The sequence below is a fragment of the Pseudorasbora parva genome, chromosome 14 (assembly GCF_024679245.1).
Source record: "Pseudorasbora parva isolate DD20220531a chromosome 14, ASM2467924v1, whole genome shotgun sequence".
Classification (NCBI taxonomy): domain Eukaryota; kingdom Metazoa; phylum Chordata; class Actinopteri; order Cypriniformes; family Gobionidae; genus Pseudorasbora; species Pseudorasbora parva.
In genome coordinates this window covers 19,607,637-19,633,559 of record NC_090185.1, presented here as the reverse complement: position 1 = coordinate 19,633,559, position 25,923 = coordinate 19,607,637, and the positions used below count along the sequence as shown (strand labels likewise).

Sequence of the window (25,923 nt, the reverse complement as noted above, 5' to 3'; positions counted from 1 at the left end):
TGTGCGGCGCTTTGACACAATGCTTGTGAAGCGTTGCCTAGACAACAGTAGAGGGGAAAGAATGGCGACGGGAGTCTCTGAGGAAACATCTGTGCAAATGTATCAATTTGAACCGGAGTAGGACCCGGGACAAGATGACAGCCCAAACGAAATTTGACAATTAAGGCTCGAACAGGACATTTCTGAATGGTATGTTAATTTAATGTCACTTTGATATATCCTTATGTACTGGCAGGGTAACGTTAGCGTAGTGAGATACGAATGCTATGTGTTTACTGATGTATACGTTAGTTCCTTGACAGATTTATGTTACACATAATGCCAATAATTAAAATAAAAAAATTCTGTTAATGTCGGTTTGTCACAGATGTGTACCGTTATCTATGCACTGCAATAACTGTTACAACACAATTTTTTTTTACAGTAACAGACACCGTTATAAACCATCTACAAAATTAAGATTAGTGTAGTGTTACCACGTCCACAATAACTTAATCACCAGCGTACACAGTTTGTAATAACACAATAACATTAACGCTTTGTTCATTATAAACGTGGGATTATGAATTATATTGAGAACGTCATGCATAGAAAGCATGCCGTTATGTAATTGAACTTACCCTTGTAAACTTTAGCCGCGTTCATCGTGAAACATGCAAGCGTTTCAAACTACACTCACTTCTTCTGGAGGTGCAGCAGGAACATGAATAGTTGGTACCGATCCTTAATCCAGGAGCAGCTTCTTAGCAAAACCTGCTTTATACTGATCCTCGTTTATAAAGAAGTCTGGTGAGAAATGCGTCATGGTTCGCGCAGACATAAAAGCATTGGCGAAAACAAAAATCAGCCACTGCGTCTTCAACGGTTCGGATTTAGCATCAGAATGACTGCGTGTTCGTTAATACACCCAAGAACAGAACCCCACAGTTGCTTAGACGCCGTTCTCTTCCAGTGTATCAACAATGGCGGACTATGATGAGAGCTCGCTCAGGGCGGGTCTGAGATGAAACGCTGCTTGTCAATCAACAGTCGTGGGAGGGGCGTCTGACCGTGTGACGTCACGTGGCCGAACGGCATGAATTGAGACAGGACAAAACATATAAGGAGATTAAAAAAAACACTGGATGGATTTTTATAATTACAGGATGGTTGTGGACAGGCACTGCCAACACACATTTCCATACAATCAGCATGTAATAGTGCATGTACACTTACATGACCCCTTTAAGACTTTCTCATTGCCATAATGGACAAAAATGCAAGTAAATTTCACAAACAATTACAAAGAAATGGCAAGTAACGCATTCAATTGTAAGTGAAAAGTGAAATAGCATTTCCTTGTAAAACCTACCCCAGTGATTGCAACTTTGAAAAACCATTTCAAATCTAGACACCCACTCCTGGAGTAAATTCGGGATCAATTTGGCTCAAGGCTACATATAGTACAAACTCATGAATCACCTGTCCTGGCATTCAAATCTTTCCAACCTAGATCTTTAATTACTAAGCTACCAGCCCAGTGAGCCCACCACACAAATTAGCATAGAAGTACGACAATTTGCAGTTGTCAGGTGTATTGACTGCATCATCATAGTCTACAACCACAGCCAAGTAGCTTCAGCCAAATTTATAGTGTCTCCACAAGTATGGACAGAAATGCAAGCCCGGCAAGGATATAGAGCTCAAAGTGGATCAGGAATCTTGCGGGCAGCAGATAACCTTCACGGAACACTTCCTTTTTGCCGGTCCTGCCTTTCCGAGGCTCAATGTTTTGTTAGCCTGTCTCATGGGAAGGGTGGATGAAACATGACAAGACTATCTGCGCCCAGCACAAATGAGCACATCAACCCTTCTAACGCAGCCTTTGGCCAAACATGACCTACATCCTGTCTGCTGTGTTCAGAAACTGTGTGTGTGTGTGTGTGTGTGTGTGTGTGTGTGTGTGTGTGTGTGTGTGTGTGTGTGTGTGTGTGTGTGTGTGTGTGTGTGTGTGTGTGTGTGTGTGTGTGTGTGTGTGTGTGTGTGTGTGTGTGTGTGTGCTTTGAATTCTTACATTTGAATGTTTACTTAGTTACTCAGTTTTTTTTAAAGTTTTTTTTTTAGATCTACTGGTTGTCAGCACGCTTAGATTTGTGGATGAAAATGCTGGCAGATGTTTGAATGACTATGGCCAAAAGTACACTACTGTTAAAATGTTTGGGGTCAGTAAGATCTTTATTTTTCAAGAAATTAATATTTTTATTCAGCAAAGAGACATTAGATGGCTCAAAAGTGACAGTAAAGACATTTTATGTTACAAAAGATTTCTATTTCAAGTAAATGCTGTTCTTTTGAACTTTCAATCAATCAAAAAGTTCTTCCACAAAAATTAAGCAGCACTGTTTTCAACGTTGATCATAATAATACAAATCTGAATATGATTTAAGGATCATGTGACACTGATGAAAATTCTGCTTTTGCATCAAAGGAATTAATTTTACTTTATATATAAGACCAATGATTGTCTCATTAACTTCTTGTCTGTTTGATCGGACCACACGTCTTCAATCCCCGTATGCATCAATGAGCCTTGACCACCCATAACCCTGTCGCCGGTTCACTACTGTTCCTTCCTTGGACCACTTTTGATAAATACTGACCACTGCAGACCGGGAACACCCCACAAGAGCTGCAGTTGTGGAGATGATCCGACAGTTGTGCGAGATGGTCAAACTCGCTCAAATCCTTACGCTTGCCTATTTGTCCTGCTTCTAATACATTAACTTTAAGGACAAAATGTTCACTTGCTGCCTAATACATACCTCCCACTAACAGGTGCTATGGTGAAGAGATAATCAGTGTTATTCGCTGGTCATAATGTTATGCCTGATCTGTGTATCTTATTAGTTTTGGAGAGTTTATTAACCACTAGCAAAGTGCTTCAGTTTACAGATTTTCCTTCACTGTTCAGCTCACACATCTCAAGCAGGACCATCCCTACATTGTTGACTGATTTTGAAACAGTCATTCTTTCTAGATTTTTCTTCATCAGAAAACAGTTAGTGCATTGTTGATATCTTGTGGGGGGTTTATTTGTAATTTTTTGTTGTCAACTGTATCAGCTTTGTTTCAATTCAACCCTATTTAATTAGCATCATGATGTGCATCTCCATTGTCCTTGTTCAAATACTATAATCATTTCTAAGCGCTGGCACTTCTCTACTCAAGCTTACTTTAAAATATTGCATGGAATCCCCAAACACATGCACAGATGCTTTTGGCATCCCACAATGTTCCAAATCATGTACGATAAAACGGCCAATTAGCAGGAGTGCTTGTGCCATTACCGCTTTTGTAAAATTAGGTGCGATTGAGCATGGAGGCCACCCGGATGAAGCATCTTTCAACGTACTTTGTCGTAAAATGATGACTCAGGCTCACTCAAGCCAGACAAGAGGCTGGTGATGAGCTGTTTTATCATCACCAGCAGGTGCTTGTGCACTATCGTTCGTTCCTGGGTAGGAGATAAGAGGTTGAAGAGGTTTCCACAGGCCAGGGCAGAAGTACGCACTTATGACTATTCATGAGATCTCACCGGTTTACCTGTCGCTAAATTATGTCAGATTCCTTGCTGTAGGGCATGAGGTTCCGAGTAGCTATTTACAATGACTGGGTAAAAATGGAATGGTAAACAGTTTTCAAGATGTCAAGAATAGATTATGGCCCGACACCCGGAAGAGAGGATAGAGAGATGAACAGTGCTTGAATGTGTGCTGACTTTAAATAAGCGAGGTGTTCCGTGGGCAAATCTTATCCAATCAGCATAGAGGACCAGCATGATCCATTTTAAACATCCAACTGAAAATGTCTTAAAGCAGTAAACACATTTAAAATTGCATCTTCCTATCTAACTGGGTGACTCTTGGACAGAAATCGGCAGATACTATAAAGCAAAATTTGTCAATTATGTACAGCATATATTTAAATATCACCACAGCATATGATCAGGCATGTCCCCCTCTCAGTTTCTGATATATGCAGCATCAGGGGCTTTCAATACCAGACGTTTCCCTCAGGGCATAATGACGTGAGGCAGAAAGGGAGTAGATGTGCTGTATTATCACTTCTGTTACTTTAAAATGTCTGCCTTATGCTGCGTTCATACCGCACGCGAATGACGCGAATAAATCGCGCTATTCGCGCAAAGATGGACGCGTGAACAATTTGAATCCATTCGCTTCATTCGCGCGTGAAATTCGCTTCATTCACGTGTGACATTCACTATACAACAGACACTAATTCGCATCATGGGAGGGGGTTCTGTCAGGCAGCGGCAGTTGGCAGAAGGACTAGCCGAGTTAAGGCTGCTCTCATCGGGGTTGATGAGCGCTGAGCTCCGGTGATCGCCTGGGTCTCACACCTCCGAAAACACCAGATACAATTTTCAAATAGGAGTGCTCTTAATAAATAAATCACATATTTGAGCTTTAAACAACTACATTCTCGCCTGAAAAACTATTAAAACTACATTTTGTGACACAATACAGTAGTATTTTTAAATTACTCCAACGTGATCTCATGAAAATACGTGAGTATTTTTACGTAAAGTGTGATTCTACTACACGTACATTTACTAACGTTTTCACACACAATAAAACGTACAATACTGACTTATTAACAGCACTAAAATGTACAATATTGACGTATTGACAGCATTAAAATGTAAATTATTGACTTTAACGTGTAAGCAGCCAGCCACCGGCTCCCATAAATCGTGGCATTAATATTGTTTATTTTATATCCAATAGTCACATCAATACATGTTTTCAGTCACATTTATTAAATGCATTTTACTAAGTTAATCAACCTAATATAAAATAACAGAAATATAAAATAACATTTTGCTCTCGTGACATCACTACAAACTCATTTCGGGTGACTAGATAATGTTAAAAGAAGACTGAATTTTAAAACCGTCAGATGAATAACATTCTTGCCAACCATTTTGTAGTATTTAGCTTGTTTGCTGTGAGACATACAAAGGCATTTTCTCCTATACAGCAACTGGCGATCACAATATACACCAAAACACAACATCAATTCACAAAACGCAACACTTTATTCGTTTGCTGTAATCCAAATCGTTAGAATCCATATGTTTGCGAGAAACAAATCTAAAATTGAGCCCGGTGATCTTCATCTCCATTAGTATTCATCTCCTCTCAGTAGCGCGATGGCAAACATCAAATCTCGCGCTCGTAAATTGAAATTTAAAAAACGCGCCCTCGTGAAGCCTTACGACATGATTTACGGCAGTGGCATCGAACGCTCATTGGCTCTCGCCTGGTTCGTCACAGATTTTGACATGTCTTTTTTCAGTCGATTTGTATTTGAAATGGGAAACGCGCAACTTCACGGAGAGAAGCCGGATTAATATTTTCATTGATTAATAGCGAAGCTAACATTCTGCTCTGTACCTCATACAAAACTATTAACGTTATATACCACCAGAGAGGACTGCGACTGCAACACATCTTCATTTGAACTACTTTTGGTACCGCTTTTGACATTTTTGCAATAAATAAATTATTGTGAGTACACTGGTCTGTCTGTTATGCTTTGATTTATAACAGTACGTTGTTTTAATAAATGCTAATGGGTAGGTTTAGGGGTAAGTGTAGGATTAGCCGTTCAAAATATTTTTTTTAATGCTATATTGTTACCAAAATCGTCATTTTCCAACGTTTTACCTTTTATTTTCTTTATGTTCTGTATTAAATTGGTAGGTTTAGGTTTTGGGTAGTGTTAAGGGATCGTAGATTAATCAATAAAATGGTCAAAGGGAAATTATATAGATATCTTTATGATATAACAAAACAAAAAAAAATGTTTTTACCAGAATAAAGTTTTATATTCTCAAAAAAAAAGATTTCATGATAGATTCGTAAATATTTTACGTTTTTTAGCTGTAAAAATGTAATAATACTACGTTTAAATGTTGCAAATACGTCTATATTTTACATTTTAGCACTTCTCCAAACGTACTAAGACGCACGTTTAGTCTTTTTGAAAGTAACGTATTAATACCTACGTATTAAGGGTGAGACCAGGCTGATTACTCTGGCCTCGGGGTTTCCCCTATGGGTTTCCCATCCATCACTTCACCACGTGACAGCAGTAAGCAGGCTCCTCATTGGTTAACGTGGCGCGAATATCCGCCAAAGTTCAGGTTTTTCAACTTGAGCGGTTCGCGCGAATCACGCATTCAAAACACTCAATTTGTGTGATCATTGCCTCATTCGCGCGAATCGCACCGCAGAATGCCTATTCGTGTCTCTGCATTGACTTAACATGTAAATCACTCGCGCGAATCACGTCATTCGCGTGCGGTGTGAACGCAGCATTAGGGTACCTGAAAGGGTGGTCCACCAAGAAGAACAAAGTTTGTTCATAAGGTAATGGTACATTTTCTGAAGAAATGAAGGAATACCTATAACCTATATACTGTATACATATATACACAGCGGTCTTTCGAATTGGCTTTGGGCGCGATTCTGGAAGACTTGGAGTTAAGCTTTTCTTTCAGAAAAGAACAAAGAACGGCATTGAAGTCATTTTTAAGAAAGGAAGATGTGTTCGGAGTTTTGCCGACCGGATACGGTGAAAGTTAAATCTATAAACTAGCTCCACACCTTCTTTGTTGCTCTGGTTGGATGTAGCGCTATCCTATTGTGTGCAGAGGGAGTTTGAAAGACAACCGTTTATCCCGCCCCTCGGATTGAGCCCCACCAATGGTGAGTTCCCAGACCCAACATATTGATGTGGGTCTGGCTTGTCAGGCTAGGTTTAAACTGCATTAGTCACACATTTTTGTAACAGGGGTGCAACATGCAATTTGCTTATACTTACAAACTGCCTGCTTTTTTGGATTGAAAACTGGATTTACTCACAAGTGCAAGTCTCGAAATGTCCCATTCGCACAGTAACTTACAGTAGCGTCTCGAATACTGTTTATATGAATGTCCAACTGGAGTCAAGCCTGTATTCTCTTACCGGTAACGATAGTGATATCAAAGATGTCGACCTCCATTTTGAAATTACAAGAGTCCACTCAAGCCATGCGTTCATCCGTCAAGACTTTGTTAACCAACAGATTCTTTTTTATCTGTGTGGAGAGTGGATCTTTTGAGTTGCCCGTAGAACTGAAAACTGATGGGAGCAGCTGCTGTGAAGTACAGTGACTGGATGTAAAACCTTTAGATTACACACAGCTCATATCTTTGTTGCTGTTCGTTACTGAAACCACACATGAAAATCCACAACCCATTGTAGATGTGGTTGTGCATCGCCGGCTCTCTCACACTGTATATGACGTGACAGACAAGTAAATATTTAAAGTTATCAACCTTCTTAGTATTCCTTAATCCATTCATTATAAACATAATAAACATTAACAACAAATATCAAATTGTAAAATAATGCCTGTTTTTCCAACCTTTTTTGTTTTTGTTTTATTGTTGTAACATAATGCTCTGAGACTTTGGATCTCTAACCCAAAGTTAACCCAAAGATCCAAATGCAGCTTTATTCAGAGGGTAACCAACAATCGTAGTCAAAAACAGGTAGAAGATCATACGCAGGTAAGCAGTCCAGACCGGCAAAGAAGGCAGGAGAGGCAGGCAAACAGGGTAATCCAAGGATCAAGCAAGTAATTCAAGACCAAGGGCCCTATTTTAACGATCTGAAACGCAAGTGTCAAAGCGCAGAGCGCAAGTAACTTTGTGGGCAGGTCTCGGCGCTGTTGCTATTTTCCCGGCGGGATAAATGGCTCTTGCGCCCGGCACAAATCTAAAATGGGTTGGTCTGAAGTAGCTTCATTATTCATAGGTGTGGTTTGGGCATAACGTGAATAAACCAATCAGGGGTGCGTTTCCCAAAAGCATCGTTAGCCAACTATGGTCGCAAGTTGCGTCGTTACCAACGTAAAAAGACTTTTTTACATGTTTTTATGTTTAAAAGACTTAAAGTTGTGGTTTAAGTTTATCACATAAATCGCCTTTTTATTATTATTACAAATTCAGTTTGAAACTATATAGAAGCGTGGCCTTCAGGATTATTCTCCCTTCGAAGTGCCCTCTGAAAGCATTAATCTTGCCGATTAGAACGCAGCCATTGTTTCGTTTGTGCAAAGAAACGGTGAGTCTGTCAAGTGGGTTATCTTTGTTTAATTTTAATTTAAAAACATTCCAAAATACATGTCTCATAACAATATTGTAAAACAGTGTGTTAGAGGTTTTCACTTATATAAAATGTTAACACTCAGATTACAGTATTTCTATAGTAAATTAATTTTAAATTTTAAATGAATGTATCTAAAGTAACAAAAAAATGTATATATGAGTGATTTTTTTTTTACAGAATTAGAATATAGAATACTCTCTACATATGTGTTTGTGTGTAAATACATACATACATACATACATATATATAAATATATATATATATATATATATATATGTGTGTGTGTGTGTGTGTGTGTGTGTGTGTGTGTGTATATATATATATATATATATATATATATATATATATATATATATATATATATATATATATATATATATATATATATATATATATATATATATATAGGGAGAGAGAAAGAGAGAGTGTGTATGTATATCTGCATGTTAAAAAAGTTTTTTTTTAAATGTTTTTAAGTGTTAATTTAATACACATCGACAAAGAAACCAAATATTTACCCGAATTGATGTCACATTAAACAAATGGTTTAAAGTGCAGTGGTGACTGGATGCTGCACAGGTGACAGGACGTATGGGCGAAGAGGACATGTCTCCAGCAGCCAGCTATAACCAAAGCCATGACCCTCTTCAGCAACCTGCAAACTGCAGAAGTGGCCCACACAAAAGAGTCATGTGTACTTCTATCACCCACCCATTAGGCCATCACCCACCACCTCCATACATTTCCAACATACATAGCTAACAACTGAATTTAAAGCATTGTTTCTTCTTATTGCCCTCTGAAGATGTGAAGACTGATGTTGAAGGGCCAGACTGGAGAGCGTCTGATGTTGGAGGCCTGGCCTTTGAAGGCAAAGGCCTGGTTGATGCACATGAATCCATATCTCCTAGGATTCTTCCATTGCAACAGGCCCCAGGATGGCCAAAACTGTGTCTACCTCTGTAGGGACAGGAAGAACTGAACTGATACCCCATCAGTCTTGTTTGCTTCCCTCTTACGTGCCACAGCCCTCTGTTTTGTCACACTTGCAAAGTCCTTCCACTTATTCCTAACTTTGTCTGGGCTTTGTCCATATCCATAGCATCCATATCCATAGCATTGTTTATTTTTTAAGTGATTTCTGGCCAGATTTTATTTTTTTTCAGCATTTGTAATGCTATTTTTCAGCTTTGAAAATAGCTGGACTTTACTATATTCCACAACCTTCTTGAAAAGAACTGCAATTTTAAGCATTGAAAATTGGGGTTTTCGTGTCATTTTCATTAACACGTCAGAATGGCAAGAAGACAAAAATGGGAAAGATTGAGCAAAATAAGGAATCCACAACTGTACATCACAGTTTTTCAAAACCCATCTTTTTTCAATTGTGGTTAAGTAGCCTATCAATATTACATAAGAAATAGTATTTATCTGAAATTGTGAAATTATTGACATTGGGATCAGAAAAGAGCACATTTTTAACTCTGTGTGTGTACAATGTATTGCAGAACAAACAAATCATTAAATATTACAAGACTCCTACGTAACGTCATTTCAAAAGCTTAATTCGAGTCGAAGAAAAGATAACATAAAACCAAATTACTGTAGGTGGCGGTATGTGCTCATGTCTCCAGTCAGCCATTAGATCGAAGAAGAAGAAAAACGACGGCTCATACCAACGTAGTTTGAACTATGGATCTGCGACACAGGTACCATGGTTTCGGGAAACAGTCGTGACTAGGTCGTTCGTTTTCACAAAGATGCATCGTACTATGGTGGTTAATCTGCGAGCTACGTCGTTGTACGGGAAACGCACCCCAGAGCGGCATCCAACATTTCCTTTAAAAGCAGGTGCGCAAGTTCCCTTATGGATTGCTATTATTATGGCGTATTTACCAGGCGCACGCCATGAGCGGTTCACAGCCGACGTGACTGATGTTCTTGTAAGAGCAGCCCTTACGAAACAAAAATATATTGCAGTATATTGGAAAATTTCATGCAATACATTAGGAAATATATTAACATATATGGGAATTAATATTTATATCTTTCAATATATTGCAATATATTGAAAGCGGCAATCATTTGTATATTTTGCAATATATTACATGAATATATAATATATTTTATAATACCATCAATATATTATTCCATATATTTACAATATTTTAAAATATATTTCAACTAATATATTGGTAAATATATTTTCCTTTCGTAAGGGAGTGAAAGACAGAGAAGTTGTGTTGTATGAGGATGGGAGAAACCCACCCAAAATAGCGTCGGTTAAACAGTTTTTTTATTTTTTCAGTCGATTTTTTTTCCTGGTTCTTGACGGACATATATATATATATATGTCTTGCAACTATTGGGCAAACAATTACTACAATAAGCCTGAATAATTTGTAAGCTAGATTTATGCCTATTTTTTCACATCTTCGTGGCACACCATAATGTGTTAATTTTTTTTTTTTAGTGTAACAATTTATGATTTGCAAAAATTACTGTTGCATCTGTGTAGATTTCATGAGCAAAGTGTATGCGCGTTGTGCACGCTATACGTTATGGTCAAGCATGCGCCCTTAAAATAGCATAATGAACAACGCGCAACGCGCCACTGACTTTAGACTAGGTTTTTTCTGGTCAGTGGCGCAACTGTTTAATGGAACAGCAAAATAGCACCAGCGATTGTTTGCGCCGGAACACGCCTCCTTTTTTGCGCTGAACCGCCCAGGGAGCGCAAGTTCATTCACTAGTTTAGCGACGTGCTTCTGTGGAGGGAAAAGCGCGCTTTGCGCGGGTGCAAAATAGGAATGACACATGCGTCGGTGTACAAAGTCAATTGCGCTGGGTGCAAGATAGGGCCCCAAGAGACAAGACACAAAAAAAAAACAGGAAGAAAGCTCAGAAATCCAGTATACACTAACAAGACTTTGCAGTGAATGAGAGATATCCATCTGTACTAGATCTTGGTCACTACAGACCCACATATTTAATAATGATTGGCGAAATTTAAGGGTTAAGGAAGGTTAAACTGACCATTTGTCTAAAAACTATACTTAAGGACTTTTACACTCTTCCTTTTGTGATAAAAGAGGCTGTGCTGAAAGGGCAACTCCGCTGTGTGTAGGTGTAAGTCAAGGCTGGTGACTAAAATTCCTTCTAAACCCACAGTGAATTTTAGCAATAATTTCAAATCCTCTCCCTGCACTTAAATGTTGCTGACATACTGTACAAGAAATAGAAAAAGAGGGCGAGGAGTATTAAGTTATAAAATGAGGCGGAATTTAAGGGCACTTTGAAAAACCCAATCCTCTCATGTCAAGACCCAGAGGCTGAGAAGCCGCTAATTAGAATTCAGGAAGTTAAAGCTGTCGCCCCCTCTGGGGCTTTGGTCCCGTGTAGGTCATTGGGTGTCAGAGCGACAGGGCAACGTCTGGGCATTTCTGACACAGACAAATTTGTTTCTTAGCTGTTTGAATGCCCCTGTGGCCGTCCGTGTCAGTTTTGCTCTCAGGGTGAACATAGCTCTGGCAATTTCGTGATCCCACAACCCTGAGGGGTGTTTGATGTCTTAGACGACTGCCTTAAACAAAACAACTGAATTAGCTTTCTCTGAATGCGCGCTGTGTATAGAGCGAGCCGGCAGGAAACGGTGGGGTTTTCTTTGTCGGAACGTGAAAGGGAAATCAACACGTACTCTAAGATTGTTTCATGTTCTTCCCCTTCTTCGGAAAAGTTTTCCCACTCCAGGCAGTCGATGTAGCTGCTGTTTGGAGATAAAATTGTTATTCTAACAAGTGCACGCTGCAGCGGCTGAGGAAAAATCAAGCACTTGCTTTAAAGAGCTTCAAATGGCAAATTGTGATGATTCTCAGAATAATGCCACAGCTGGAAATCGACCGAACAAAACCAGTGCTCACCAGTTTTATACATGATCAAATATTAAACAAAAATTACTGCTAGATTATTATATATCTCTTACTTAAGAAGTTCGGGTGCAGCAATTTGCAGAGACAAGACAAAGTTATCCTGAGGCAACGAAGTTGAGAAAGGTTTGACTTTGGTGAAGAGTGAAATGTGTAATATCTGCTCAACTATAGTCATCAAATGAAATCGTTTTTTCAAACGGATCTGCCATTGGTCAACTGCTCCAAACGCACACCCTTTGGTTGAGTCACTGTTTGTTTACAGCAGAGTATTCCAGCATAGCAACAGTGACTCAACCAATAGTGTTATTTTTGGGCGGGGCTATGTGTTTGGTTAGGAAAACCTGTTTGAAAACAATCTTTGTTTTAGCAATTTCAATTGATGCTAGTGGAGAAGCAATTCGACATTTCACTTTTAACTTCTCTCAAATGTCACCTCAAATGGCTAAATATCATTCAAAATGACTTTGTCTTGTCACTGCACAATCTTGTCTTGTCGCTGTTTTGAAATGCTGTTTGTTTGAGCAGACTAGTCCAGTGCAACAGAGCATTTTTGATCATTATACTGTATGTTGTACCCAAATATGGTTTCTATACAATATAATGATCAATTATTAAATAGAAAGTACTGCTATTTATTGATTTATCTCACTTATACTTTAGGCGCTCGCACTTCACAGCAGTTTGCAGCGACAAGACAAAGTCATTCTGAATGAAAATTGACCATTTGAGGTGACAGCTGTGAGTAGTTAATGGTGAAATATGTAATTCTCCAATAGCATCAAATGAAACTGCAAAGACAAAAATTGCTTTGTTTTCCAAACCATCGGTCAGCCAAACACAAAGCCCCGCCCCCAAAAAACATCAATGTTTGAGTCACTGTTGCTTTGCTAGCCTACAGTGTTTACACTATTCTGGGAAATGAACGGGTTACTTTATAATGTTTTAGCAGATTAATATGTAAATTAAAGTATTGAAAAAATAATAATCTTAAGCTTTAACTATCAAAACCTGCACATGCCATTGCTCTTGTAGGTGAGTTAGCAACGGCTCCTCCAGGCTACTTCAGCGTAAAAGGTCAATAGTTACATGCAATGTGACAACCACATGCGTCGGTTCTTTTTCTCCCCCAAAAGAAGCACCGGTTAGGGGCGGAAATTTTGAGCTCCAGCTGTTTTGCATCAAAAAAAAGTGTCATTTTGGGGAAATTTCCCCATCAGTCAACAAGTCTGACCTTTGGTTAGCGGCTCAATTGTTTCTTTTTTTGTCGGCTGTCCATAAAATGTTCCTGTAATGGTCTGAGTACATCTGATCTTTATCGCTTTATGTCTTTTTCTCATCCCCGAGAGGTTCATCTTTAGACGATGAAGTCTCTCTAAAGGAAGTGGTACAGTAGTTTTGGCCCACCTGCTTTCACAAGCTGTGATTAGCATTAGCCTCTGGTCCTAATTAAATCGCAGATACGCTGTGTGATAACTCGACGCGAGAAAACGGAAAGGGTTTCAGGTCTCCACAAAAGCCTGAAGCTTGGTGGAATAAAGGAAGAAAGAGAAGAGTCTTAATTGTTTCCTTGCTGTTGCTGGCATATGCTATTTTCGTCTTTTGAAAGGACAATAGCGATAAACTCCCAGCATACAATGCCGCCACTAAAAGACATGGCAAGAAGAAAGAATAAGGATGGAGACAAAAATGCAGGCACATAGCAAATACAACTTTGCAGAAGCGCAGATGCGTCATTCCTATTCAAACTGAGAGAACATGTCAGTTTGATTTTCGAGTGGATTTGGATGCAAAATAAATGTTAATTTGTGATTAGCTTGCTTACCAAACTGACACAGCAACACTGTCTCGACTAATAGTGTGTGTATGGGGGGCGGGACTATCTTTTTATCTGACCTTTTAGTCTGTCCAGAATATATATTTTTTTTTGCCTCCCTTTTGGTCACATTTTATCCTGCACAAAGTACCACCGCTACCACCGCTAGTTCCCCATTGCTCGAAAAGCCATTCTGAGCTTCGAAAAAGCTCCGAATTGTGTTTATTTTAAATTGGTGCATTACAAACCTGCTGTGATAGTACATTTGGGAGATCTTTCAACTCTGTTGTATTATTACTTTATTTAAATCACTGAAAGCCAAATGGCCCTTCAGTCAGTGTTCTGTTTGTTTTTAATGAAATCAGCAGGGACTGATAGTTATCTTATGTGTTAAAATGCTGCTTTGAGGCTCCTGCTGTAATATTCCGGTGACCTTGTATTTGGTCAGACCTTCTCAGTTCGGAGTAGAGCTGGTGGAGTGTTTCCTCTAGGCACTAGTGAGTAGACAAACTAATTAGATCTTTATCTGACGAGGTCAGAGCTCCGTGAACAGAAGCATGGAAATGAGCCGATGTGACTGGGGATGGAAAAAGAGGATAAACTGCTGGCATTGGAAGCTATAAAGAGAATAATTAAATATATAGGGTTGTTCAGGGACTAGTTGTCAAAAGAAGTTGTCACTAGGTCTAATTATAACATTTTCTTTAGTAGTTGTTGTATAGGCTCAGGGTATATACAGCAATGCTTAAGTTAAATTTACTACTTTTTAAAACCTTTTTTACTACTTTCAGAATATTTTTAAAACCATCACGACACTGAATTGCAAGTGTTAACCAGCAACCTTTCTATTATTTACATAAATTTTGACATATATAACATACAAAAAAGAATAGATTTAGAATCGACACCAGGAGGAAATCTGTTATAAGTTATCATTCAGACACAGTAAAATACATCTCAACATTCACAAAGGTCGGTTCAGGAGAAGCATTACTGCATTCACATTTGATTTCAATTAATAATTGGTAATTCAGCAATTAAATTATTAGTGTATTTTTTTTCAACAACAAAACCTGAGCCAAATATTACATTTCTATAACTGTGATAAGTTGTTGAATTTAGCAAAATACTAAAAACTAGTGCTGTGAATCGATTAAAAACTTTAACTAGATTAATCATACATTTTTTCTGTGATTAATCGCAATTAATCGCAATAAAGACATTTTTTTTGTACGTTTTTAATATATTTTTTAATATAATAATTTCAGTTAATCAAATTAATGTAGAAACAAAAAGACAGTATATTTTAAATGGCATCTTTTTATGAATGAAGGCCAGTAGCCTATTACTGATATTAATACAGCTACTGTTTTTTTTTTTTTACATTTATTATTAGGCTTCAAAAATATAACAGATTTTAATTTAAGTAAACTTAAAACAATGCTAACATGAACCCATAAAAAATGTCATGTTTACTCCTGCCCTTCCTGTCTTAACAGTTAGGAAATATACAGAAATTTAATAAAGTTATCAAAGTTATATGCAGTCTGCACTGCATAAACTATAAATAATACTTATTAAAGCTACAAAAGTTATTTGGTCAAGAGCAGCGAGTCATTTTCTCTGTTCCCTTTGTTTTTTAACTTTACTGACAGGAATCTTTATTGGCTGCTGTCCCTTTAAGAGCAGACAGACACGCGGATCACACTGTTTATATAGAGTCTGGGATCGTGACGTAAGCAACGCAATGCATTTTGGGACTTTAGGTCACGGAGGCCGCTGTCGGTACTGTGTTGTATAGGAAATTGACGCTTTTAGTTCTAAAAGTAGAACTAGTTCAGCTAAAAACAGTTATAATGGTGAACGCGTGTTGTGTCATTAACTGTCATAATCGCACTCACGACCGGAGTGGAAACCTAATCGCAAATGGAGTGTGATTGTTTAGGTTTCCCTCCTGGAAACAGCACATTGGATCTCATTCTTGGACTTTAGGACACAGACACTACATAGCGAATGTGTAGTAGTGAAGGTAGACGTAAAAACTTGTGTTAGATAGTTAAAAACACATTCTAATGGTGTACGCTTGCTGTGTTATGGACTGCTATAGCTGCTCTCGTGAACTGCGTGGGGTTAAAAACCCTCAAATGACGTGCAATTTGTCAGTTTACCAGCTTGGAAACAACAGGTGAAGGTGAAAGTAAACCTCAATGAAAATAAACAGCCTATCCAAAATGTGTCTTTATAATTTATGTTTATTTATTTATTATTCATAACCGATATATTACAGATTTATGATTTCTGAACCGCATATGAGTAACGTTACGCCATAAATAATGTAAACACATCTGGAAATTCTTCATTGCTTCTCTCAGTAGAAGGACTTGTACTTGCACCTTTTAAGTCCAGTAAAACTGTTTACTACTGTAACTTAGGATAAAGTTGCGTTCACAAATCATTTCAAAGCTGCATTACAGGTCATACTCACATATGTTATCCCTTATGATTACGTTACGCTATGGAATTGCGATATAATATATGTTGATTAAACAAATGACCCACAGGCTGAGATAAAGCAATATTATTTTAAATATCAGATACAGACCTTTTCGTTAGGCTATATTAAAAAAACTGCAAAAGAGAAATCAATGTGTAGTCCTGTGTGTGGTGCGATAGACGGCCGTATGATTTCTGATTGTATGAAATGAGATGAATATGTGCAATGTCCTGGCATTACGACTGAGTGCTCATGTACGCAAAAGATTCAAATATTAGTACATTCATTCCAAGTGAGTGCAGCAGTTCTTAAATAACGCGAATACAGTCGTTTTTTCTCTAGTGATTCGTATTTGTTATCATTGTACGCTCCTGAGCGTGACCTAAAACATGGCGGCGACTGCCCAGAATGCAACGTGCAGTGACGTTGATTCCCAGACTCTATACTGTCTATGGATCGCGCCTCATTCTCTCACAACTCTTTTTGTTCATTTTAGACTTTATATAAATCATTTAAGATTATTAGGGATATCTTATGAGGATAGTCGCTGAAGATATGCCTTGAAGCAAGTCTAAAATAAAATGTAAGCCAGCCACTTCTGTTGAACATGCAGTGTTCTGAGATGATGCCGAATGACCACTGAATATGACGTCAGCATCAAACATACGTTGAGACGGAGACGAAAGATCTTAGAATATGTGCCCAGATATGTTAAAGCCCATATTTAAATGAACTAACGCAAATGCAGATAGAATTTCAATCAGAATAGTGCACCTGATAGTCTCTAATAATACCTCTGAGACGACATTTAACACTTTTAATGGCCTTAAATTTGAATTTTAAAACCCCGCGGACACCCTGTAGGCTGGTTTCAACGGCAAGTTCAAATGTAGCTATATTTCGAGAAAAAAAAGTGTACTAAAAATACAATTTGCCTCACTATTAGTTAAACAGGTCTTCATCGGTCAACTATTCTCATCAACAACAGAGGAAATATTAAATTGCTTTAGTTGCACGTCAGTGTTTACTAATGATGGTTGGAGTTTTGAAAAACCCTTAGCAAGCACCACAAGTTCACGTTTATTCAGTACAGTGTGGGATATTAAGTTGTTGAGATATTCCACTGGGTACAATATCTTTTGTTAATTTAATGTGCTACAATTACCTAGCATATTGAAGTTACATTATGCATCCGTTGTTGGATAACTTTTACAATTACAGCTGTTCGAGTTATGCAATGTAAACCTTTTTACTCATCAGTGGGGCAATTAATACTCCCTTCAGAATTACTTCTATTCACAATCAATTTGCATAAAAGTCTTCTGCATTATTTGCATGCAATGAACGTTTCCTTTGATGCTAGCAAACATGTTTACACGCATACATTCGGAGGCGTACATACACCCAGACGCACACAAACATTCCTATAGTGTTTTCCTGGCTGTAATTCACATTTGCATGTATTAAATGATTCTGATGTAAAATATTTTAACACACTACAGTGATGAAAAGACCCCCCCACACAGATTTTAGTCTTGATGGATTGAAGGATTGACAGTTACAAGAGGAACGTGTGCTTATGACACACTCTTGAGGGTCAGTGGTAAATCAGCTGACGTCAGTTGAGGAATTGAATTGTCAATTTCAATCTTGAGCTCCGGCACTGAGGGAAACCGGCTCTCCATTTCTTTGAGGGCTTTAGGAATGAGGAGTGACTATTGTAAAATTGGATGCTTGAATTGTAGACAGAGTGGCTTTGCAATATAGCTCATTTATTATCATGTGCGGTTTGATGCAACATTTGTAGTATAATGTAAAGGATTATTACAGTTTTGTTCCGTGGGATTGAATTGGAAGCATGAATTAAACATTTAGCAAATGGTTTCCCGGTACACAGTTGATGTAGTTGCATTAGCAGGAGGTCTGGTGAGCATTCTTTGATTTCTTTAAAATTACAAAGTTAGGATGTTTTTGTTGGTCAGCAGGAACGGTGGCATAATAATTCATGAGATACTACACCCAAACTTTCAACTGCATAATTTCTCTGACTAACTACTGACATGCACATAAATACAAACACGTACACACACAAACTCATTACTTTTTACTCAAACCAATGTAGCTCCTTGCTGAGATCCTTTTTATGCATTTTTTATTAAAAAAATGCTTTTACCAAGCAAACTAACTTTTTTTCTGCAGAAGAGTGACGTGGAATGGTATTGTTTGGATAACGGTAATCCTAAATTAATCCTCAGAGGCACTGTAAAACCTCAGTGACTTACAAAGACAAATGACTGTTCTACATTCTGGTCCCTAATTATGCTGTCATTAATGCTTTCATTTATAACAATATTGAGCCTTTGTTTAGTTGCACCAATATGGTTTTACAAAACCAAACAGTGTTGACATGTACAATTAAAACAGTAAGAAAAAGTTTCATAGCTTTAGCCATTTTAAAGTATGAATGGTTTTCTAAATGGTTTTGCTTATAATTAAAGAATTAAAAAAACAATAATTTCTTAATTTTCTCTTTCCCCCCTCCCCCACCCTGTCTCTTATACAGATCCAAAAACGGAGAGATTGAAAGCATTGCTCAGCAGTTCAAAAGGAGCGCAGTCAAGAAGTCAAAGACCATGAGTTACAGCTGTGGCAAGCGACACTATAACCCTATAACACGGACCACGTAAAATGGGGACTATGTTTGGCATTATGGTACCTGAACAGCTGTGACTGCCCTCAAGACACTTTTTTCCCAGAACCTGTCTTTGTAATCCTATTGGCCGTCCATCTCCTGTGATCATTTTTCTTTTTTTGAGGCCTAACCTCTTTCGTTTGCCTCCTTGATCAAAACAAATCCACTTTTTTGCTCCTAAAAATGGCCTGCAGGTTCAGCTTAACTTGTGCGTTTCCACCCTCCTTTCTCATCCTTGCTCTCCCTATTTTCCTCTTCCTCCATACACCTTCTTTTGTGAGGGGTGACTGCTGGTTAATTGAGGGGGATAAAGGCTACGTGTGGCTGGCAATCTGCAGTCAGAACCAACCTCCATATGAGACAATCCCACAGCACATTAACAACACTGTCCATGATTTACGGCTGAATGAAAACAAGCTCAAGGCAATTTTCTTCAGCTCTCTCAGCCGATTCACCAACCTTACCGACCTCAACCTCACTAAGAATGAAATCTCCTACATTGAGGACGGTGCCTTCGCAGGACAGGCCAATCTACAGGTCTTGCAGTTGGGATATAACAAGCTAACCAACCTCACCGAGGGGATGCTGCGAGGGTTGGGTCGAATGCAGTGCCTATATCTGCAGCATAACCTTATAGAGGTAATTGCAACCAATGCCTTCTGGGAGTGCCCAAGCCTTAGCAGTCTTGATCTTTCCTCTAACAAATTAGCAAAGCTGGATTCATCCACCTTTACCGTTTTGGGTGGGCGGCTAATAGTGTGCGAACTGGCTGGAAATCCTTTCCATTGTGGCTGCGACTTGTACAGCTTCCTTATTTGGTTAGAGGCATTTGACAATGTCACTCACACCTATGACAGGCTCCTGTGTGAGACGCCAAAGGAACTTTTTGGCTACCCCCTCCTGAGTCCTAGAGGTAATCATGGAAGAAATGCTCGTTCCATCCTGTCATCCATGTGTAAAAATGGAGGGCTTGTTATCGGCATAACCGCCCTTCCTCCTGACTTGGACTCTTCTGGGATGGGGGTGGATATTTATGATCCGATGGGACCTTATCACCAGCCCACAGCTTCATCAACCACAGACCCCACCTATAGTCCCACAATAAAATTGCAAACGGTCTCTCTCTCCACCGCATCTCTCTTGGTTCAAATACCAAAGCCCTACAGTAAGATGTACATTTTAGTGCAGTACAACCACACCTATGTGTCAGATGTCACAAACTTAAAGAACAAGAAAGAGATTGTCACACTGAACAACCTAAAGCCCCACACAAATTACACATTTTGTGTTGCCTCCATTCGTAATTCACAGCGATACAATCACACTTGTCTGTATTTTGCAACTCGTGCTGCAGGGTCAGGTGACTTGCCAGCAACCCCTTCTACCACCACTCATTACATTATGACCATTCTAGGCTGCCTGTTTGGGATGGTCATTGTGTTGGGCTTGGTGTATTATTGCTTACGCAGGCGTCGGATGCAGGAGGAGAAAGAAAAGGCAATTAGTGTTAAGAAAACTATTTTAGAGATGCGCTACGGGCCGGAAGCGGCTGCTGCAGCAGCCAAGGATCCTTCAGCCTTACAGAAACTCCATGACCAGTCCCATCATCAACACCACCACAGCAAGTTGTCCCAGTCAGCATCCTCCAGTTTGGGCATCCTTCATGGCTCAGCCAACACCACCTCTTCTCGACTTTCTTCCCTGCCTCAAGTGGAGAAGATGGCTACAGCTTTCTCAGAAGCCATGGCTGCCAATAAGGGCAACTACATGGATGTACGAACGTCAGCAGGAGGAGAGGAGCGAATGAGAGATGGAGTAGTAACAGGGTCAAGAGAAGAAATCACAAGAAATGAAAATGGGATTAATGGAGGAGATGACTCTGATGATGATGGCCGAGATTCAACATCTGAGATCTCCACCATTGCCAAGGAGGTGGATAAGGTAAACCAGATTATCAATAACTGCATTGATGCACTGAAACTAGACTCTGTAGCTGTTGTGGCAGCAGCTGCGGCCACTGCAACTACAGCAGATAACACTGCCTCTCCACCACCTCCTAGTGTCCCTTCCTTAGCCAGGGGGCTAATTCCACTTTCCCCTACCATCACAGAGACATGCCAGATCATGTCATCCCCTAAAATCCGTCCTCCACCCCCTGTTCCTCTTGTTTTGCCCCTTTCTGAGCGGCCCGGCATCAGCGGAGGGGGCTTTCTCTCCCCTCCCTACAGGGACCCACCCCCTGCAACAGCATCACGACCCTTGCAGAGGCAACTCAGTGCAGATGCTGCAGTGGTTCCTATCAATTCTGTTAAAAACCGGTGCAGCGTTTCCTCTGGTGGCTCTGTCAAAAGTGCTCGGGTCTTCAGTCTGGACGTCTCTAACCCTAGAAGCCCAGAGTCATGCAAGTACCCTGAGAAAGGCAGCCCTGTTCGGTGCGGGGAGCCAGTAGAGAGGTTGCCCTTAATAGGTGTTCAGGGAGTCAGTAATGGCAGAGGAGATGGTGGCAGCGGGGGTGGAGGGGGAGCCGGTGGTGGCAGTGGTGGTTCGGGTGGGTGCGGTGTTGTGGTTGGAGGAGGTGGCAGCACAGCTCAGCAGCATCACTTAGAGGTGCACCCAGACTACCACTGCTCAGAGCACCGACACTCCTTCCCCGCCCTCTACTATGAGGGTGCCACTGACTCCCCTGCCCAGAAAGTCTCCTTTCTAAAGCCTCTCGCTCGCACCAAGAAGGACACTGCCTACTCCCAGCTTTCTCCCCGCCACCACAATTACTCAGGGTATTCATCCAGCCCTGAGTACTCCTCCGAGAGCACTCTTAAAATCTGGGAGCGCTTCCGGCCCTACAAGAAAAGCCCCCGTGAGGAGGCCTACATAGCCGCTGGCCATGCTCTTCGAAAGAAAGTGCAGTTTGCAAAGGATGAGGATCTCCATGACATTCTGGACTACTGGAAAGGGGTGTCAGCGCAGCAGAAACTGTGATGCTTGTGAGGGACATGACAGCAGGATGAAAGGTTGTGGAGAAAAGAACCATGGCTCTTAAGACAGCTCGGCAGACTCCAACAGCAGGTGCTTTGGTCCCTGCAGATCACCACAGAGACAAGTGTTCTGAAAGAGACAGAATTAAGCAGGTGTTCCAAACTCATAAAGGCATTGATAAGTAACCAACCAGAAATGCACAGGAAATGTGGCACATAAAAAGGCAAATAGTTTCAGTTTAGAATCCCTCAATTTTACCTTGTGTTCCACATGTGCTCTCTTGCACTGTAATTTGACAAGATAATAGTCTTAAATGAGGAATTAGTGGTTTTTATTTTACAAACACATGAGAGATGCGGATAACTGATGCTTGTCAAGCTTTACGATGTTAATTAGTAGGAAGGAAAAAAGAAAAGTTGTGAATTTAGCTTGGCTGAAGCCACAGGTCAAAACATGTTCACTCCTATTCCCTAATCTCTACTTAAGCAAAGCATATTCATAGATTTGAGACACCTACACACATTTTACACAGCATGTGTGGGACACAGTTATCAAACCAGAGGCAGCCATTTGGACATGGTTTATATTCAAGCAGTGTGGCAATTCGATAAAACACACAATGCTAATTCCTTTTTGGCATTCATTTGTGGCAGGGCCTGCCTCAAATACATTTTCCTCTTCATTTGTAGTCTTCTTTTTTCACTTTTTTTCAAAGAAGGGATATAGTAATATGCGGTTTAAGACCACACTCTTAAAAATTCTGGGTTGTTTTAACCCAATGTTGGGTCAAATATGGACTAGCCCAGCAATTGGGTTGTGTTAACCCAGCGATTGGGTTGTTTTAATCCTGCGGTTGGGTTAAATATTTGCTTAAGACAACCCAATCGCTGGATTAAAGCAACCCAACTGCTGGGTTAGTCCATATATGACCCAACATTGGGTTGTTTTTTACCCAGAATTTTTTAGAGTGTATAGCATACGTTTCAGATTTTAAGTATCAGAGGCTAGATCTGAAAAAGAATTATGATTTTATAAGTGGCAGCTATATATAGACCCCAATGTAGTAATGGGCTGAATTAGCCATGGTTAACAGTTGTGTATTAAGTGTGTAGGCACATTACACAAAGAGTTTGTTTTGTTTAGCCTTTTAGGAGACAAAGCGCCAAAGCTGAACTGAATGCTACTCTTTCATAAAATGTTAAACCTGGATCTGGAAGCTACAGTTTACTGAAATTCTAAAAGGACAGTTTATATAATAACTGTCTAGCTGTTGTTTGGGTAATACTTTACAGTGACCTAAGGTCATCACAGGCACAGAACACCTTGAACCGTCTTCAGCGGGTATATATAGAATGAGTTTTTTCCCCATTGATTCCACTGAATCAGATTTTATAGTTGCAATTTCAAATTATGACTCGGCCTGTTCTACTTGCAGTACATTAACTGAATACTGTAGTAGCTCTTCATTTGTCTCTCCCTATTGATATGACCTTCTGTTTCCTGTTATATCCCACTTCTGTTGACCTGATCTGGGTTGTGGTCAAACTAGGGGAGGTATGAAACAAATTCAATTATTTCTTACATCTCATTTCTTAAGACCTTGTTATTTTACTTGCATGGCTAAATAGGGAAAATTAATTAGTAATTTGCAGAAGAGGAGTCAAGGGGTCACAGAGGTGCTAATATTATTAACACTGCCAGATTGGAAAAGTGATTGAAATTAATCTCGTCCTTTCCGGTCAGGTCATCACCTCGAATGCATCCCTGGAGTTTTGCTGGTTCACCCATGGTAATGAAAGGCAAGCTGTTGCCCTTCTTCTTTTAGAGAAATTTACTCGCTTAAAATAAACACCTCAAGCTCTTCAAAATAAGCTTCTGGGCTTTGAAATTCCTGCGAAGGGCATGTTTGATGACAAATGTTTGCTTTGTTGTTTGCTAATGGATGTAGATTTCAAGACCTTATAGTTGACATGCACTGGGTTCTATCAGCGCTAAGTGCAAGGAAATTGATCTTTTTACATTTGGCCAGTGTTAAAATTTATGAACTCTCGCCATGCATCAATGACATGTCACATCATCCTTCAAGGTCCAAAATCAATGCTCTGTAATAGAGAATTGACACTGTCAAGCCAAGAGTCATTTTACTAAAAACTCTGGAAATCCAGGCTGCAGTCAACTAGATCTAAAAACAAGATGAATGTTTAGAAATGGGTTACCCTATTAGGAAAAGGCTATATTAGAGATTAGAGTGAGAAAAAAGATAATCGACAAAGGGTACTTGGATTGATTTGAATATCACTGACAAGTGCAGGCTTGTAGCAAGATCTTACAACAAAGCGATAAACCCACACATGCATATATACCACCATCATTAGCTTTTGTGAAATCTCATTTATTCCTATTTAAGACTCTACAAGTTTTTCCCGCAAATGTTTTCCTAAACTCAGTTAGGAGATGAGTTTTGCTAAACAGCCTCAAGGCTTGCGTTATTGCACTCTGGTTGGGAGATACCAAGCTAAGACAATTGGAGAGAAATTATTATGCTCTTGGAATGTTTTGTTTAAGTATATTGTAGGCATATGGGACAATTATTTGTGGTTTGATTTCCTGCTGATAAGTTGGTTTTTGGTAACGTTTGTGTGTGTGTATGGTCTTAAAGATATACAATGTCGAGGAGATGTAACTGATGGCTGACTGTGAAAACTGTGACAAACACACAACCAAGAGAACAATCTATACTAACAATGGTTACATACAGTATATGTACAAGTAGTATTAGGTTTCCAATGGGTATGTCCAGTGAAAACAAAATCGCTGTATGTGTACACGTACATACAAACACGCGCACACATATACACAAACACATATGCAGAGTGTACAATCTACACATACTGTATAAGTTTACAGACACATAGTCTTAAAAGTGCCCTGTTGGCACTAAAAAAATATTTATTTTAAAGGAAGGTGCCAAACATTTGTAAGATTGTAACTGTTGTTCATGTTATTTATTTGTCGAAGTAACTACATTATTTTATCATTGTTGTAGTTGGTGTTAATTTAATGTGATTTTAAATTTCAGATATATTAACATAATGGATTTTTATTTTTATTTTCCCTTTGAATGCCCTCCTGATCAAGTGTACTCAAGGCCAAAACCCAGGTACTTTTACATCATTTTGGGTTGAATTGTGTTTTGATTGATTCCAAGCTATATACAGGGATGTATAAAAATATACATTCTGCAGGATTCCTCAAGCATTCAGAACCTGAATCTCACTAGGGAAAAATATAGAGAAAAATAGTTTTATGCACATACATTTCCACGGTAAACTCCCACAACACGAGTGAGTAAATTTCTCCTCTCCTCGGTTTTACAGAGGCCTGAAGAGTTTCAACAATTTCCGTCCTCCCACTAATAAAGTTTTAAACATTGAAAGACTTACGGCCCACAATTCTCTGGCCTCCTACCATCTTGTCCATGGAGATAATAAGCCTTTCAAAGCCTACCATTGTCCTGTGATGCACTTGTCAAATTTAGTTGCATGTTTTAGAGTGTGATGAAGCCTTTTTGCTCGTTTTTTTCCCTTCCTTTCTCCTACCAATGTATTGTGCCAGCGATTTCTTTTTCATATCTCTATTCCTCATGCTCCAGCTGAGTGTTTGTGCTTATGCTCCTGAAGCCTTGATAAAGTGAATTTGGTGTGCGGTTAGAAAACACAGAAAGGTTTTCTAGGTTTAAAATCTATTCAGAGACTTGTGGCTTCTTTAATTAGGCCATACCCCAAGACCCCTGATTAGG

The 25,923-nt window shown here is 39.4% G+C and overlaps 1 protein-coding gene across 1 annotated transcript in view; it reads left to right on the top strand.

Moving 5' to 3' along the window:
• The window catches only part of elfn2a (extracellular leucine-rich repeat and fibronectin type III domain containing 2a), a 152,039-nt gene extending 126,698 nt beyond the window's left edge, over positions 1-25,341 (top strand). The window contains exons 3-4 of the mRNA XM_067415750.1: positions 19,020-22,909; positions 23,043-25,341. Coding sequence (XP_067271851.1) covers positions 19,332-22,127 — 2,796 coding nt within the window. The 5' untranslated portion in view covers positions 19,020-19,331 and the 3' untranslated portion in view covers positions 22,128-22,909; positions 23,043-25,341. The remainder of the gene's footprint in view (positions 1-19,019; positions 22,910-23,042) is intronic.
• The last annotated feature ends 582 nt before the right edge of the window (positions 25,342-25,923 follow it).